This window comes from Martes martes (assembly GCF_963455335.1).
Source record: "Martes martes genome assembly, chromosome: 6".
Classification (NCBI taxonomy): domain Eukaryota; kingdom Metazoa; phylum Chordata; class Mammalia; order Carnivora; family Mustelidae; genus Martes; species Martes martes.
The window spans coordinates 133,712,038-133,729,378 of record NC_137893.1 but is presented as its reverse complement, the minus strand read 5'-3'; the positions used below and the strand labels follow the sequence as shown (position 1 = coordinate 133,729,378).

Genomic DNA, 17,341 nt, shown 5'->3' with positions numbered 1-17,341 from the left:
TACAGCCTCATCTAAAAACAAGTCTCTCATTAGTTAGCTAACTTTAGAAGATACTGTGGGGTCTACGAAAGCTGACCCGTAAAATAAAGTACTGTCGTGCTGGGAAGAGAAAGAGACTGAATTTCTAGCATTTTCTTCACCAGTCTCCTTAGCAAGGGTAGCTTTCTTCAAATGAGTATTTATTGCATAATTCCAAAGAATTAGCTGACAACACAAAACATTTGAGGTAAATTCAGAGAAGCAGCGTAGCAGAGGGGCGGAGGGTGTGAACGCCGCGAAGACTGCAGGCTCACTCTTCAGGGGTCCTCGTGCTCTGTCAGCCTTTTAAGAAACGATTATCTCAACCCTGACGTGGTGCCCTGTTGAGTTATTTCACTAGGATTGCTCATTGGTGATTCAGAGTATTTGTCTTTGCCAGAAGTCTCTGGAGCCTGATCTGGCTTTCCACACCTAAGTGCCCCTCCCTCTCCTGCCCTTATTTTATGAATATAGTTTTTTGAATACCCTGATTCCTTTTCTTCCTTCTGTTGAGAAATACTCATTTCACCGTATACCTGGAGCCTCTTCTATTTAGTACTTGGCCATCTTTTATTAGTAACGCTGGCCTCTTTTTGGCCTCCTGGTCTCATATTGGAAAGTAACCAGTGTTTCTTAATCACAGGATCAAAACCAGCGAAAGGGCAACAAATTGGGTTAAGAGATCAAAGCACTTTCTCTTATCACACTGGCACACAAGGCCAGGAGGAACATCCTGAAACCCACCCTCCACTTCCAGAAGGAGAATCCACATCACAGCCGAAGGACTATAGACTGTGAACCTCCCAATTACTCATGTTGTCTTGAAACTCTTCAGGAACATTCCAAGCTAGCTGAGAACAGTCCCGTTGCTGTTGCTTCCATCACTCTGGCCTCAGGTACTAGTGGCTTGTAAAGAGAGTGAATTCAAAGCTGCTTATTAGACGCTACCTATTATAACTCTCTTTAAACACCAATAAACACTAGCCCAGAAAAGGAAATAAATTTTGCTGAAGAGCTGATCAAGTTTTAAAACAAAACCCCTGAAGACAGCCAACATAATTAGGAAAAAGGTGCATGTTCACTCAAAAGGGATAAAAAGAAGTTTCTGTAAAAAAAAAAAAAATTGGTTTTTTTTTTTTTGCTTTTTTTTTTTTTTTACAGAGATTGTGCTTTCTGACAGATAATTTTAGGAATACATTGTTTTATTTTAGAGAGATTCCTAGTTTTTAAAGGGTGGTATGGGAAATTAAAGCCTCAAGTAACATATTTTTACATAATGATTCATGAGCAAGAGCCTAATGGAGAAAGTGAGCATTATTTCATAAGTAGTGTACTCATTATATGTAGCGGGGAATCTGAAGAGGGCAAAATTACCTTAACTACAATAAGGACTTACAATTTAAATAAAAACATATAAAGAATACAAAAAGAGTACTAAATATAATTTTAATGACTAGTTCAGAGTTCTATGCACGTTAAATAGTATAACAGCAACTTTGTGAAGCTGAAATTCAATAGAATTTGGGTATAAAACAAAAAGCATCATGGAAAAAGAAAAATGGCTATTCATGTCTAAAATTAGATAATAAAACATGAACATAATCATTATAAGTTTACTACAGTTATTATTTAAAAATTTTCTTCAATCTTTTTGAGTTTACTGGTAATCATGAAAATTTCTTTCTCTTCTTCAGCCCCAAAGTATTTTTGAAATGTATTAGTCATCGTGTTATGCAACTCTAATTTGGGGAGTAAAACAAAAAAGGGCAGTTTCTCCTTTTAAAATGTCATATTTATTATATATAATGTAAAAGTGTATAATTAAAAAAAAAACTTTTTTTTCCCTCAGAAGTCTAGAGATAGATAAAGAAAGAAGTCTACCATGTTGACAAGACGTATTTATATTAGTCAATTTAAGCTATTGCATCCTTGGTCAAAGAGTAGGTAAAGTTGGGTCTCAGCTCTACTAACTCAACGCATATAAAAAGGACCATGAAGCAATGTCATCTCATACCTTTCGTCTTAAAGGAGAAGTTACAGTAAGTGCAGTGGTAGGGGCGGACATCCGTATGGGTCCGTATGTGTTTCTTTAACATACTAGGTTTCTTACAACGTATTCCACATTCTTCACATATGTACTTTCCTCTTCCCCTGCCTCGGACATATACATACTCTTCATTTGATTTATATCTAATTTAAAGAAAAAAAATAAATAGGGAGATTGGATACTATGTCTTTGAGAAAATAATGATGATTAGAATTCAACTTACAAAATACAGCAAGTCACAGTTTTTATACTCAATCAACACAATTTTATGCACATATATGTAAATAACAGAATATTCCAGGTTTTTGCATCAACACTTAATATGCTAATAGCTAATTCTAATCAAGCAACCTTATTCAATACTAGGTTTAATTTTAGCATAGCACTCTCTCCTTCTAAGCCACTGGTTTAAGAGTGTTCTTTTATTATTAAATTCAATGACAACAACTCTATGTACTAAAATATTTCTTGGCTTCGCCCCAACTACCATCAGTTTTACAATGTGTTTTTCTCATTACCAAATACACAAAGGCATCAAACAGGCAGTGAATTCGTCTGACAACAGATTTCTCGAGGCACTCCTTATTGTAAATCGACGTGAAACCCAGAGTGTACTCTGAAAACAGTTCTTAGCTGCCTCCTAGGACCTATGATGTTTCCTAAATATTCTCTTGATCAAAATGGAATTATTTAACATGACAATCTAACATATATTTTGCCATGAAGATTCTGTTAATAAGCTGAGAAACCTTGCAACATTTACGTAAAATTGGCACTGGTAAGTCTTCATTCACATGAAAGCAAATGTACATTTAAAAAGTATGTTTAAATGTACATTTAAAAAGTAAAATTTGTACTTGCCCTCCATCAAATATTTTAATTCTTCTTGGTTCACTTTTGATTAAGGAATTTTCTTTATCTTGCTCACTGTTAATTTCAGAGGCATCTTTATTGCTGAATTCAACTACTGTGGACTTTTGATTACCTAATGCTCTCTGAAAGGGAAAAAAAAAAAAAGAGAAACTAATTTAATAAAACTGAAAACACAAACATGCTAATGTTTCACTTGGAAATTAAAACATGGCACAGAACCGTACACGTAGTTAACTTACTGGGATGCGTTTCGAGGAAGTAACGTGTTTAGAGGACATTTGCTTTCTCCCCTCCCTCGGCTTTAGTCTCTCCGTGGGCCCCCCAGCAACCTGACGACCGTAACCTGTTTGAACATCCCGCCACAATCCACTGACCAACGGCTCACACTACTCTTCACACCTCAAAGAGCTTTACTCTTTGGAGATGGGAAAGAACCCGTTCCCCTTTTTGGTATAATCCTGTCTCATACTCCTGAGAGAGAGGACGCTATCACCTTCACCGGAAGGCACTGTAACTGTGCATTCTGTCAAGCAGAGGCCCCATTTCCCAAGAATCTCCCCTTTCCCTATTATTTTAAACCATAATTACGTTCCCTCTCTGTGTCTTCTCAAAAGTTCCCGAATGCTGATAACTGTGAGAGACAGCCAGGTCGCAAGTCAGGCTGTGGCCTGATAATAATTATGTCTCTAGAAAAAGGTAACAGATGTCAAAATGAGAAACTGTATGTGCATTTCCTGTGGAAACTTTACAGCGACAGCACCTTGGGATTTCACTAGTGTCCCGTTCTCAGCCCCTGTCCTTCTCACACACCCTGTGGGGCAGGCAGCACAGGGTTATACCCAGGGAAGAAAGGCACTCTCGGGGTAAAGTCACTTGTCCAAGGTCAAGCTCAACAGCCAAGGCTCAAAGTCCCATCCTTTGGCCAATTCCAACATGAGGTGCGACTTTTCTGATCAAGGGCCCTTTTTTCAAACCACGTCCCCAAGCAGACAGCTCTGTGCTGAGCTGACTTATTGCCAGCAAGTGAAGAGAGAGCGTGCACCCAGACAGAGGGCCCGCGTAGCCTCAGAAGGAGCACCCCGGGGAGCCCCTGTCCTCTCAAGGCCAGGAGTAAAGCCAAGCTGCTGGCCCAGGTCAGGAAGGTAGTGCGAGGAGGTCATGATGCTGACCTTGACAGGCAAAAATGCATCGGGTTCTTCTTTTCCTGACAAATACATGGGGTTCCCCCACAATCTAGAATGCACACACATACCTTTCCTTGACTTTATACCGTTAACACTAATTCTACTTTTCACCTTCTTTTCAACACCTAATTCCCATTTGTCTTTTGCTCATTTTCTTACTATTGAATCTGGCTTCTAGTCACCAATTGCCAATGAGCTAGACACCCCCAAATCCTTATCCCTTCCTTGGTCTTTATACACTTGACCACCTGTGCTGTTTAGTTTATGTTGCTGATACCTTGTTTCTCTTAGAAACACCTGTCCTTCAAGACCTGTCCCTTCCTGTCCATTCTGAATCGTAACATCTGGGTTGGGAATTAACAGCCAACCCAGCACCCAGTCCTCCACAACCGCCTGCCCTTACAACCCAAGTGACCAGAGATATGAGAACCGTTGAGCCCAGGAACCATGTTCGTCTTCATCTTTATGTGACCTTTATTTGACCTCTCCATCTGAGTAACTTTCCTTGAAATTTCCTCCTTGATCTATGCGATCCCACTTTCTTCTAGCCCTCCTCTTTCTTCTATGAACAACCTCTTTCAGCTTCCTGCGTATTCAACCCTTTAAGTAGTAGTGATCCCGGATCCACCCTGAGCTGTTTCTTCCTTCTGCCTTCTCTGAGCAAGCTCATGAATTACACCAATGCACCAAGGAATTCCAACACTGTCCACTGAGAGTCCTTGCCCAGCTCCAAACCTAGATACACATTTCCAGAGGCATTTCTACCACAGCACTTGGTACTGAGGAGAGTCACTTCATACAGGCACAGTAACATTCATGAAGCTGTTTAAATTCTTATAATCAGGTCTCATCTTCCAAGATTATGGTTTCATTGGTTTAAAGTCTGGGCATTGAAAAATTAAGTTCTGAATGGTTTGGATGCACCTTCCTTCACTGAAAAAGCATCAACGTCTCACCACCACCAGGCACATTCTTTGGTTTTTACCCATATTTCCAACCTGAAGGCACACTGGTGTTTCAAACTTACATCTTCTAGCTACAGCAGACTCCTCAAGGTTCTTTAAAACAAATCAAGTTCTTTCTCACTTCTATATCTTTTCAGCAGACTATTAAAATTTCTCATTCTTATTTAACTGAAAAAAAATTTCTACTTTTCTTTTCTTTTTTTTAAGACTCCGTTAAAGTATCTCCACTTTCAGAATCTCTTCCCTGTATCCATACCTCCTTGACCTACTGGCAAAGTTAGAGACTTCCTTCTTAAAACTGGATGTACCTCCCAGTATCTGGGATCCTGAAATATTTCCTTATTGAAAAGCATGTATATATCTAGGAACCTGTATCATATATGCTCACGAACCTGTGGAGGTCAAGGACTTAATCTCTAGTTCTGAATGGCCAGAGTCCAACACGATCCCTTTACCTATTTATTCTCACTTCCATGATTTTTCCCATATTAGAAAGCCAACAACTCTACTAAAACAAATTCCATAAATGACCCAAAGCTATAGCTTTATGACCTTATTCTACGTCTCGAGCACATCGACTCAATTATCCAGTGTCTGAGTCAGCCTTTTTGTGACCCCGCTCTCTAGTACTAAGATTCCAACACTGGGCGGGAGTTGAGATTGGCGTGGCAAGGGGAGAGGAATCAGGGCACACAGGACAAGTATGAATGGCTCTCTGCTTATATTTCAAGATGAAATATAACACTCTTTGATAAGTCACACCGCTGTTCCTCTGCACTAGCAGGGACGAAGCATAAACATAATCTCCTATCACTTAGTGTAAGAGAAAGATGAACGTAAAACCATGTTTCTCTGCACCATTACGCAAGGACTTAAATATTCAGCTGAGGGCAAGTTATTTTCAAAATGTTTCAAGATAATATCACTGAAGGATTCCATGTAACCCTTATCAGCCTAACTCCCGGGATAAATTTATCACCCTTTCTTTCAGATAACTTTATACTTACAGAGCACAAGTTGTCATTCAAAATTAAGATACAACTTCCAATTAAAACATTTAAAGGCATCAAGACATTGCACAAACTATTTCTGAAGATAAATATGTCAAGTACCTTGCTTAAGTTGCTTTTCCACTTGCTCGAATAGACCAATAAATCTGATTTGGAATGGGTAGTTATTGCTTGACAATATAGCGATTTTCCGGTCTTCTGTTTGGAGTTAAGGAGAGAAAGAGCAACTTTTGTAGGCAAACCAAGTGGGTTTGGGTTACCGGCACTAACTGTCCAATCAGTATAGGCTGAAGTTTTCTGGTCACTCTGAGGCAAATGCAACGCCTTCTGCCTCAACAGGTAACACCATGTAAAGTTGGTTGAGGTCTTCAGGCTGGGGAAAGGCAGCTGCCGTGTGTCTCCCGCATCAGACACTAAAAGTGTGCTGGTCGTAGCTGGACTTTGCTCTGGGATGTTCTCTCTGTCCCCTTGAGTTTTAACCCCTGGAGACTTCCTTTCTTGGTTATTGTCTACATGTTCCAAAGGGGACATGTGAAGGTTTTCTGCAGGGACAGGTGAATCTCTCACGGTAAGAGTGAGCGATGTGGATGCCTTGATCTTTTCAAATTCCTGTAGGTCGCTTCTAGGTTCTGTGACTACAGACTTGGAGTGATCGGATGACAACTCATCAGCTGGTAAAACATCTGTCAAATTAACAGCCTCACTACTAATTTCTGGTGGAGAAAAAATACCCTGCTCCAATAGCACACCTTCAAGAGGCTCTGTAGTACAAACCTGCCTCACCAGGATGGGTTTCTTCTGTTTATTACCTTCACTAGGTCTGGAACTCAAAGGCTCCAAGGGTCTAACCTCTGTTGTACAAACAGCCCCATTCTCATCTTTAGCTCGCTTCTGGTGCTTTTCCATGGCAATGTCTAAACTATTTGCTGGGGAAAGCATTCTTTTACTTGAAGCTGAAGATTCTTGCTGGGGGGAAAGTCTACCCATAGACATTTTCTGGGTTATGGACAAGGAAGCTGATGGAGAAAAATTCTGACCCATCTCTGAAAACACATTTTCATGAACGAGTTCCTTCTCTGGGTTTGGCAAAGCATTCTGGTGATCTTTTTGCAATTTTGGCATGGAATTTGGTTCTTCATTGATTGGCACCATGCTACAATTAGCCTGGCAAATTGGCGGGTTGGAGAGATCTTGGGTCACCAGGATCTGTGGCAGAGGCGTGACAGTGGCAAAACAGTATGCTGGAACGTTACTCTGCAGGTGCACGGGCAATGCAAACGATGTTGGCACCTTCTGCGCCTGACTGCCCAGGGGCCCGAGCTTCAGTGGGGGCGGGACACATGAATTAGGCATGGCATCCATTAATTTGGTTGGTAATGCTAACGAAGTCCCACGATGGTCAACCCCAACGGGATCCGAAAGAACTGGCTTTGGCAAAGAAAGTACAGGACTGGAAGAGCGAGACTGGCTTGAAGCGAAAACCTGACAATGAAGTTGGTACTTTGGAGCAAAGCAATCTTTACTTTTAGAAGATACACATACACTGGGGCTTGCATCCGGTTTGACACTCTGTGTAGATACCTGCAGAGACATCTGTGTGTTTTGGTGGCTAAGGGGTGCATGGATGTGATTTAACAAATTGATACCAAAAAGCTGTTGAACAGGAAAGATGTTAGCAGAGGTGGAACTGGAAGTTTCTGTTCGCTGATCCTTAACTTGAGTCTGCGGGTGCAAAGTGTTTGCAGGTAACTCGGCTAAAGAAGCATTAGTGAGCTGGGGGCCCGGAAATGGTGCTGTGTTCACGACGGGAAGAGCAACTGTTTGGAAAGATGGTGGGTTCACGGGAGGCACATGACTATCTGGAGCTATGTTTAAAGATATCTGCCTCATCAGTGGACCTCTCCTTCGTTCTAAGAGAGGCACGTGCCCCGTGACCCCCATGCCAGAAGGGGACGTCAGGGGCTGCAATTCAACAGGTGGTGTCGTCTGAGGTGGAGTTATGCTTCCACAGTCGAATGATTTACTTCTGAAATCAGAGACCTCCATGGATGTTGGCACGCAGCTGATCTGTTCTGAGGCAGCACGCCTCATTTCCCGGTGAGTTCCAGGAACATTGAGTGTATTCGAGCCAGCGGGAATCATGAGGAACTCTGCTCTGTTTAGAAAATCGATTTTGGGGGGAGCCTCAGTTTTAGAAATATCCTCTATGTCTAACGAAGCCGAGAAACTGGAAGTGTGAGATAAACTACTCTCCCTACTTAGACTCCTGGACAGAGTGGAGTCAAAACTTGATTCTGTTGAAGAATGTTCCATCTCGGCAAGACGGAGCCTCTTCTTTTTGGGTGGCAGTTTCTCAGTTGGCAACTTTGACAAAGTTTCACTACGCTGAGGCCAGCTGAACTTCTCGGATTTTTCCTGATCGTAGCCTTGGGCTTCGAGGTCCCGATCTGGCTCTTCTGTGACCAGAATCTCTGGGACTTGGATGTTGTGCTGCCGAACTAGTCGGGAGGGCTGTCCTAACACGTGTCGTTCATTTGCACTCTTTCTCAAACTGTCCTGAGGTTCTCCTCTCAGAGCGTCTGACGATAGCACAGGCTGGTGAGGGTGAGAAGTGTTCTGAGGAGGGTGGCCTTCCTCTGAGGAAATTCCTATCACTTTCAGAGGCCCGGGCTTCACTGTTCTATTCAGCTCCTGGAAGGAAACTGGGGAACCTCTTTCAAAAGACTCAAGCTTGTCGAATGAATTGGGTCTGCTCAGTGAGTTCGTATGCTGAATGACGGAGATTCCGGTTCCATGCCTCTTCAACTCTGTCTTGTCCTGGGCAGCTGAACTTAGGTGTTGCTCCGTGATGGCGGCCGACTTTGGATCCATGGTCTGGTCGGGGCCTCTGGCAACCAGGTGGATTTGGGGAGTCTGCAACTGTATGTTTCTATGCTGCTGGTCACTTGTTATTGCAATACTATGCTTAGGCAGAGTGGAAGTGGGGCCCAGAGAATTCTGAAACTGAAGGCCTTCAGAGCTTTTGGGAGAAGCCCCCCTTTCATTGTGCTGAAGTTCATCGTCATCTCCAACACTTTTCATCTTCCTCCTTTTTCTAATCTGGGGCGTCTGTTCCCACACCCCTGTGGAACCAGCAACTCTGTAGTGCAGAATCTGAGGCTGGGTACTATTAGGCACGGGGCTGTGTTCCGGTTCTCTCACAGCCACCTTTGTTTTGGGCCCGTGCAACTCTGAACAGTAAAATTTCTTATGGTTTTCAAAATTCTCCAGTTTTCTATACCTGTTTCTACAGGTTTCACACTCAAACATTGTCCCACGCCCTTGATGCGATTTCTTTTTCTCTAAATGCGAGCCTGGGGCTGACGGCTTGCTTCTGGCTGATACAGCGTCACCACAGCCTTGATAGCTCTCATCCAAGGACTGTGCAGGACCGAGAAGGTGATTTTCATTTGCGGAAGAGTCTTCGACTGCTGACTGTCTGACGAGGGTCCGGGGATGTGCGCTGGGGGGCACAGAAGTGTTAGGTCCCGACATGAAGACATCGTCGTAGAGCGCGCCAATTTTGTCATCAAACGACTGACTTCCTCTCAGTGGGTGAGGGGGGGGTATTATGTTGGCAGGCACTGCTGAATAACCTGTGGTGGGCATAGAATTACTTCTTGTGATGGGCAAACAGTCAAGGGAAGGTACGGACAGAAGAAACACTTGCTTTGATTTCTCAGTCGGGGTGAAAGGGGACTTCGGTATATCAGAGCCTGAGCTTGTTCTCCGTCCCACTGGTTTCAAATCAAACTGAAAAGAATCTTTAAAAATATATGACTTGGGGGAATCGATACTTCCTCGTCGTGAAAGAGAGGTTCTCCGTGGCTTAACACTATCCAGCTGCTTATCATCTACCAAAGCTTCGTTGTCGGAGATAAGCTTTGATATCCGTTCTTCCAGTGTTTTTGTTGCCAAGGGTGGGCGCATCTGACCCGGCAGAAGCAATGCTTTCTCACTTGTTGACAGAGTCGAAGGTGCTGGTGTACTGAGGCGAGGTGCAGAGGGCCCGTTATTCTTATTTAAGTCTTGTTCCACGGTGGGTAACGCTCTGGCAAAGGGAGTCGGTGGGCTCGCTGTCTGGTCGGCACTTTCAGAACGTGAAAAGTAACCAGAATCTGTACTTCCTAAACTCCGAGGACTCAGAAGTTTTCCCTGTTGCTCTTGGGAGCAGTCGGTAGCCTGCTGCCTTTGTAGCTGGGCATGTACCGTTCCTACGTGCGGTTCCTGTTTTCCTTCTGGCTGAGTCAGGTCCCCCTTCTGACAGGACTTCTCGTCAGTCTCCAGGGAGGAGGCCCAGGCTGAATGGGACAGGACACGGGTTCCCTGAAGGTCCTTCTGCTTCTGTGCACTAGACAGTTCAGGCTTGGGATCCGTAACCTTTGGGCTGTCAACTCTTAACGGGGACAGGCTGACAGGGTGGACCACAACTTTTGGTAACTCTGTCACAGCTTGGGATTCGGAAGCTTTGTCCTGTAGTGAAAAGTCACCCACCACATGGTCTGGATTGCTGGGAACAGAACCTGATTTCGGTAAAGCTTCAGAATTTGACATCATTTTCATTATTTGCACAGGCTGCAGGTCCATGGAGGCTGGGTCGTTGTGTCTTTCATCAGCAGCCCCCTCCTCGTCACTCTCCCCGCTGTCTTCTATGTCTGAATGGATACTAAGTGCTTTGGGGGACTCCTGTGACAAGAACAAACCACCGGCATCCGGTTGCAAGACAAGACCCAGTTTGATAGTATGTGCGTGGGATTTTTTGTGCTTGTACAGATTGCTTTTAGTCTTAAATGAAAATCCACAGGTGACACAGGGATAGGGTCGCTCCCCAGTATGGGAGCGGATGTGCTTTAAAAGCACGCTAGGCTTTGCACACGCCCTATTGCAATACTCACAAATATATTTTCCTTGTTTTTTGGGCTTCTGATCTTTCAGAAGAAGATTGCACATTTGCTCCACGCTGTGGTTAACCACAGAGGCGACAGGAGTTGAACTGTAAATTGGCGGGGGCGCTGACTGTGTAGAATGGGCTGGACTGACTGACATCGGGGAAGCAGAATCCATTTGCTGGTTTTGAGGAGGAACCTGAGTTCTACTGGAAGGTGAAGTCAGACCCACAGACGACGTCACTGCTATATGATAAACTTGTTCAAGTTTGGCATTGTCTTGATTTTGCAGGTTCACCAAGGACCTCGTGAAACCTGAGCACGCTGGAAGTGGCGGATTTGGCTGGCTAGGTTTGGGAACAAAGTGTTCGTGTGGATTATGTGAATGAGAAATTGACTGAACTGCAACCTGCTCATTCTTCGGAGCAGCAGACACATGCACGGTGTATGAGGTACGAGGAGAAGGCTGTGGTTCGGAAGCAAATTCTTGCGGAGTCTGATCTGGGGCCTCCACTGAGCTGCTGTTTAACTGAGAAGGGGGTCGTACAGTTTTATTTGGTCTCAGTTTTTCTATCTTAACTGCGCAAGACGAGCCCTTTTGCGACAAGGTGCTCAGTTCTGGCTCCATCGCTTTCAGTAAGACATCGAATGCGGTGTTTGTATAAGAGGAAGAAGTAGGACTACGCGTGGAGGAGATACATTCACTATGGTCAGTCCTGGTTTTACTTGACAAAGAACCAGAGTCACATTTTGCGTCCAGGAAGTCTAACTTGGCGGGGTCGGAGCCTTCCGATCCCCATCTCCGCAGCTCAGACGCGTGCTGCAGGAACAAGGGCTTCTTTGGGGAGACAGAGTCTTCGGAGTTAGGGGCATCGGCCACTACCCCAGGGGTTTCTCCATTTTGTTTGGTAAACTGCTTCCCATTTTTTATGGGACTAGGATTGTGTTTCTTGGGAGACTCTGAAGCACTCTGAAGGACAGCAAAAGAGGGCTCTTCTGCATTCTGTTTATGTTTTGCCTGAAGAGGATTCCTCAGTGGGGATTTTGGTATTTTTTTCAGGTGATTCTCAGCTACAATCTTTTTCCGTTTCACACCTTTAAGTGACTCTGAAGTTGTTTTAATGCCAGCCTCTAAGATTTCTGTTTAAAAAAAAATTAAAGATATCAATTGGTAAAATGGTATATATACCAACTATAGACATATTTTTAAAATTAAGATTACAATCACAAGATTGTTATGACAACTGAAGAAGGTAGTCCAAGGAGAGCTTACTTTGGATAAAACTGCATTCGAACAGTGGCAATTTTAAGAATTTGGCAATCAAAATCTATTGAAACAATCATGCCAAGACCTTAGTGTACATTTCCGGAATGTCGTGTTCCTCTCTTGACCACCTCTGTCACCAAGGTCCAAGAACCAGATCTTTCAACAACAAAATCACCCTTCTCCTTCAACTGACAGCGGAGGACTCTGTCTACACAATGGTCTGAGAGACCCGCCCCACAAAGAAGAAAATTCAGTGTTTTAATGTTGGGTATTTGACTGTCTTCTCACATTTAGTATCTTTTAAGGCAAACTTCTCAGCAAGTTTTTAGGAGTACTGTTCTAAAACATGCAATATTGATATTCTTGTGAGAAAAAAGTCTACTATACAATGATTTTTAGGGCAAACATACCTCAGATGATCATGAGATATTAGCCGGTAGAAGCATGAAGAATTGCTAACATGGAAATTTTATCAATGAACAAAAACTTTATGAAAGTAAAAAAATCTACTTATTTAAGGTTCTTCACCAATACAATTTAAAAGTTATAATGTGATGGCCCTTAGTTTAAAAAGAAAATCACCATTTTAACTGAGCGAAATATTCAATAACTTTGCTGCTTTGTCATTAATGACAGGAAGGTAGGTAGAGCTGACTGCAGGAGAGAAGGGATGAAACCACCACCATTTCTGGTTGTGCTGGAAGTAAATCGGTATTTAAATGGCATCGACCACCCACAATCTCTGTCAACTATTACATTTTTGAGCAGTGATTACTTGCCATAATTTCATTTGTTTCCACTTACTGGATCCTTGGGCACACACACAAAAACTATTCAGGCTCATATTATTTATTTATACAAGAGTCAAATACTCTAATTCCTCATATTTTCAAATAGTTGTTTCAATGTATGTATTTGAAATTCACATTAGACCAAAATGCCTACACCATAATAATCACTTTATATTAACTGAAGATAAAAATTTACATAGGATAAAAAATATCCTAGTCATCTTGCAATTATCAGTTTATATGCTGTCATAGATTAATGAATGAAAAAAATACACTACAAATATGCCAAAGATATATTTACCCACCATAATCAGAAGAGCAAAAAACAAGGGGGGGATGCCTTGTGCCTAAAATATTTGAACTAAGAAAAACAGGGGAAAAAGTATCAGGCTTGTTGATAAGAAATGATGTTGAGCAAATCATTTTTATGCTTCAATCCACTCATTTATAAAATGTTTCCCACTGGTTTTCCCTTTTCAAGATGAATGTAATGAAGCTCATGGCGCACTCTGTGCCTCTTATTAACCACACCAAGCAAACAGGTGGAAATGAAAAATCATGCTCGTCATCTGGGTGAGCAGTTTCCTCAGTAGTCTCCAGAAAGCGTGGAGGTGGGTTGTAAGAGAGGTGAAAGCTACCAGGCTGTGAAAACACATACAAAAACAGAGAAGAGAAACTGCTAGCGCAGCAGTTCCAAATTGTCAGAACATTCGGAAACACAAGAGCTTTCTTAAAAATCTGCCCATGCCAAACCCCAATCAAGACCTATGCAACCAGAGGCCTGGATGGTAGATGGGTTTATTTTCTTACGTTGAACAGAGTTTTTGGAATAAGCTTTTATTTTTAGATAAAGTTATCTGTTTAAAAAAAAAAAATTCAACAATGTCTGACACTCCAAAGGAAAATGCAAAAATTCAATGTGCAGGCACAACACCCAGAAATACCACACCAAGTTTTAAAGGGAGTCTATACACCCTCCCCTGTGTGTCTTAAACAGAAAGAGTAAAATTTAACTTTGTACTTAAAATGAAGCTGAAGTGAAAATAAAGGAAAAACTCCACTTAAATCCATATTTCTTTATAGAGACACTACATTCCCCAAAAATTCCTCTGAAGTTAGGCTTTTGAAAAAACATATTTTAAACAGATTTTCTGAAGTATAAGTTTCAATTTTAAATGAAGACCAACTATCTTTTGTCAAAGTGTATAACACTTACATTCTATTTGCACAGTTGTTTACTCTTGGTTTCTCTAGCTGAATTCTAACACTTACTTGGTGCTAAATACATTGATTCTTTCTTTCAAGACTCTGCATTCTCCTTTGCTTTCTGGCAATGATGCTAAAGTGGAGAAGCCTGGAGCCAGCCTGATTGATGGCCTCCCCTCCTTGGGGTGACTTGCCCTTTCTTCTGGCTCAATGTCTGCAAAATTATTTCTGAAGTCTGATAAATAACTAGGTGTCAGCTCGGGGTCTGTCACTATACAACCTTTCTTTACCCCCTAGAACACAATGACCTTCTCTGTAAGGAGACACATTTCATTTCAGAAAAATTTTCTTTTATTATATCTTCAAATAGATCTTTTCTGGCCAATTCTTTTTCTTTGGGGGTAGGCTCCTTTACTTTACAGACACCAATTATCTTTATGTTGGACCACCCTTATGATGATTTAAATTGTTCCCATTTTTGGTGGGGGGTGGGATGGGGGTTCTTTTCTTTTGCTTTCTCTATAATTATCTAAAGCTTTTCCCTATGTCAGTAACTCAATTTTCAGGTCATTAAGTTCCTTACTGTTTCAAATTTATTAGTTTTGGGTGAATGTTGTTTTGTTCTCATCTTGTTCCCTTAGTTACGTATTTCCCATTTCATCTCATTTTGTCTCATATAATGTTTGAGCTGTTGTTTTAATAAATTTATGATCTTATTAAGCTCAATGAAAACACTTCTGTTTCTGAGGTAATAGTTTCTCTAAGGCTGAGTGGTCTGTCTTTTTGTGTTCTACTTTTCTATTGCCTGAGATCGTGGGGGACGAAGGGGAAGGCATTCAGTGGAGAGTACGTTCCTAACAGTACTTTTCTGAGTTATAGTCACTCTTCTAAGATTTTGTCAGGTCTCCTTTAAAACGGTTTACTCTCCTTGTTCAAGGAATGAAGCCCATTCCATCAAGTGTGGGGATGACTTCGCATGTTGGATCAGTCTCTAAATTGAAGGACTTTGTTGTCGTTGTTGTGACAGGAGAGGACAGTGGAGGGGATCAGAGAGAATGTCAAGAGAGGGAGGGTATCAGGCAAACCAGAGCTGAACACATACTGTCGTTCTAGAGCTGGAGCTGAAAAACTTGTGTGCCTCACTACTGACTGTCACCCTCTACCTCTTGGTTCTCAAGATTTGGGGCAGGAGTGCACAGAGTAGACCGCTAAGCCATCTGGCTAGGAATTACAGAGAGAAGCATCTTCGTGGGAACCAATGCCTGGGGCAGAATGAAGCGGCAGACCCTTGGGTCTTCAAGAATGAAGCACCCAGGGTAGTTTTTTAATTGTGATTAATCTGAAATCTACCATTAAAGAGTGACAAGAGTTATCTTCTCCTGCCTCCTGATCTACAGCAGAGAGCACCATCATCAAATACTGTCACTGTGGCTACAACATCTGGTATACAGTTACTGTGGGCCATTGAGTTAAGAGGATGCATAGATCAGAATGCCTCAAGGCAGAAGTACAGTCAGGGCAGAGAGTGGGAGGGGAGAGGCTGTTACAAAAAACATGCATGCTTTTCAATAATTTTAAAGGCAATTTGTTATTATAGTAGACTAAACTGAAAATTAATTAGAGGATGTGAGAGAAAGGCAGACAATGGGATAAGTGGTGGAAGGCAGCGGAAGGGCAGTGCCTTGATGATATGCCCACTCTGCACCGCCAGTGCACAGGCCCACCTTCTGCTCCAAGAGCCTGCTTCACAGTTGCTACCACTGTATGGTTCCTGGGCTGCTGGTGTTTTACTAACATGGGGCTTGGAAATGCTTGGTGCACACAGCCCTATTTGTGTGAAACACAACCCTCTTTCCTTACACAGTGATAACACATAGCCAGAATGGGAAAGGGTGGGACAGGCTCAAGAATGGATCAACCAACTGCTGTGGCTCGTGTCCTGGTCAGTGTGCTCCTGGAAATGGCTGACAGTCAGGCAAAAGCTTGGAGGCATTCCCAGGTCGGACACCCAAACAGGAATTCATGAACACAGACAAACCATGCTGAGGAGAGGGACAGAAACTGGTAGCACTGCCACGGTTGGAAGCTCTGATCTGATGGGCTTCACTAAAGAGCCAGTTCTCCGTCACGCAGGTGGGTGGAACCGCTTGGCACGATCACAAAGGCCACTTGGCTGGGGACAGGTGAATGGTTAGAGGAATAGTTCCCAAGTTCTCCACAGCGAAGGCACCAGCACTTCGTTTCCCAAGGCACAAGCCTGATAATCATTAGGGCTCCTACAGTTTTTGAAGACCACCACCAGGGAGTATGAACAGCACCATCAGCTGGTTTCCAGGTTCCTTCTGCAGAATAACAGAATGAAAACAAACACATCTCCTGGCTCCAGAGAGCATCTGAGTTGTCAGTTAAATATGGCAAAAATCCTCCCAAGGCTGATGGTAGGTATTGGGAACCACAACCTTATAGTGTGTTTAAAATCCTGCCTTGGTTGAAGGTGAATCTCTTTTGCAGATTTACTCAGAGACACATCAGTGTGAGAAACTTTAAGGTCTCTGGGGTCTTGGGGACACAAGGACTACTTGTTCTGTAATAACAGAGAGCCTGCTGTATCAGTGAGGAAGGAGCCTAGGGACACAGGGACCACGTGGAAGGCCTTTCGGGAGTTCACGCAAGGGTTAATAACGCTACCTTGAACTCGGGTAGTGATGGTGGGCCTCTCAGCTGATCCAAAGCAAGAAAGCCTAAGGAAGCTTTGCCAAGGATTCTGCTGATTTTCCCATCTTTATCTAGGAGGCCTGAGCTAGTTTGGGAGGGGGAAAAAAACAGCAATTCATTTTCCATCCCACCAAATCTCAAACTCAATATACATGTGTAGAATTATAAAGTGTAGCTGCAAATCCAGGACTAGAAATTTTCAACAGAGAAATGGTTAGGCTAATTACAGCAGAGGCACTTAACATAACATTACACATCCATTTAAAATAATTACAAAGATTACATAGCAATACGAAAATTATGATCTATTAAATATAGATGCATATTCTTTTCTTTCCCT

At 42.6% G+C, this 17,341-nt stretch overlaps 1 protein-coding gene across 2 annotated transcripts in view; it reads right to left on the bottom strand.

Moving 5' to 3' along the window:
• Nucleotides 1-17,341, bottom strand: part of HIVEP1 (HIVEP zinc finger 1) — a 139,354-nt gene that overhangs the window by 27,224 nt on the left and 94,789 nt on the right. For both annotated transcript variants that reach the window (XM_080806119.1, XM_080806120.1), the window contains 3 exons: nt 6,200-12,162; nt 2,927-3,060; nt 2,033-2,208 (listed from right to left, as the gene is read on the bottom strand). In XM_080806119.1, the coding sequence (XP_080662245.1) occupies nt 2,033-2,208; nt 2,927-3,060; nt 6,200-12,162 (6,273 nt within the window). The remainder of the gene's footprint in view (nt 1-2,032; nt 2,209-2,926; nt 3,061-6,199; nt 12,163-17,341) is intronic.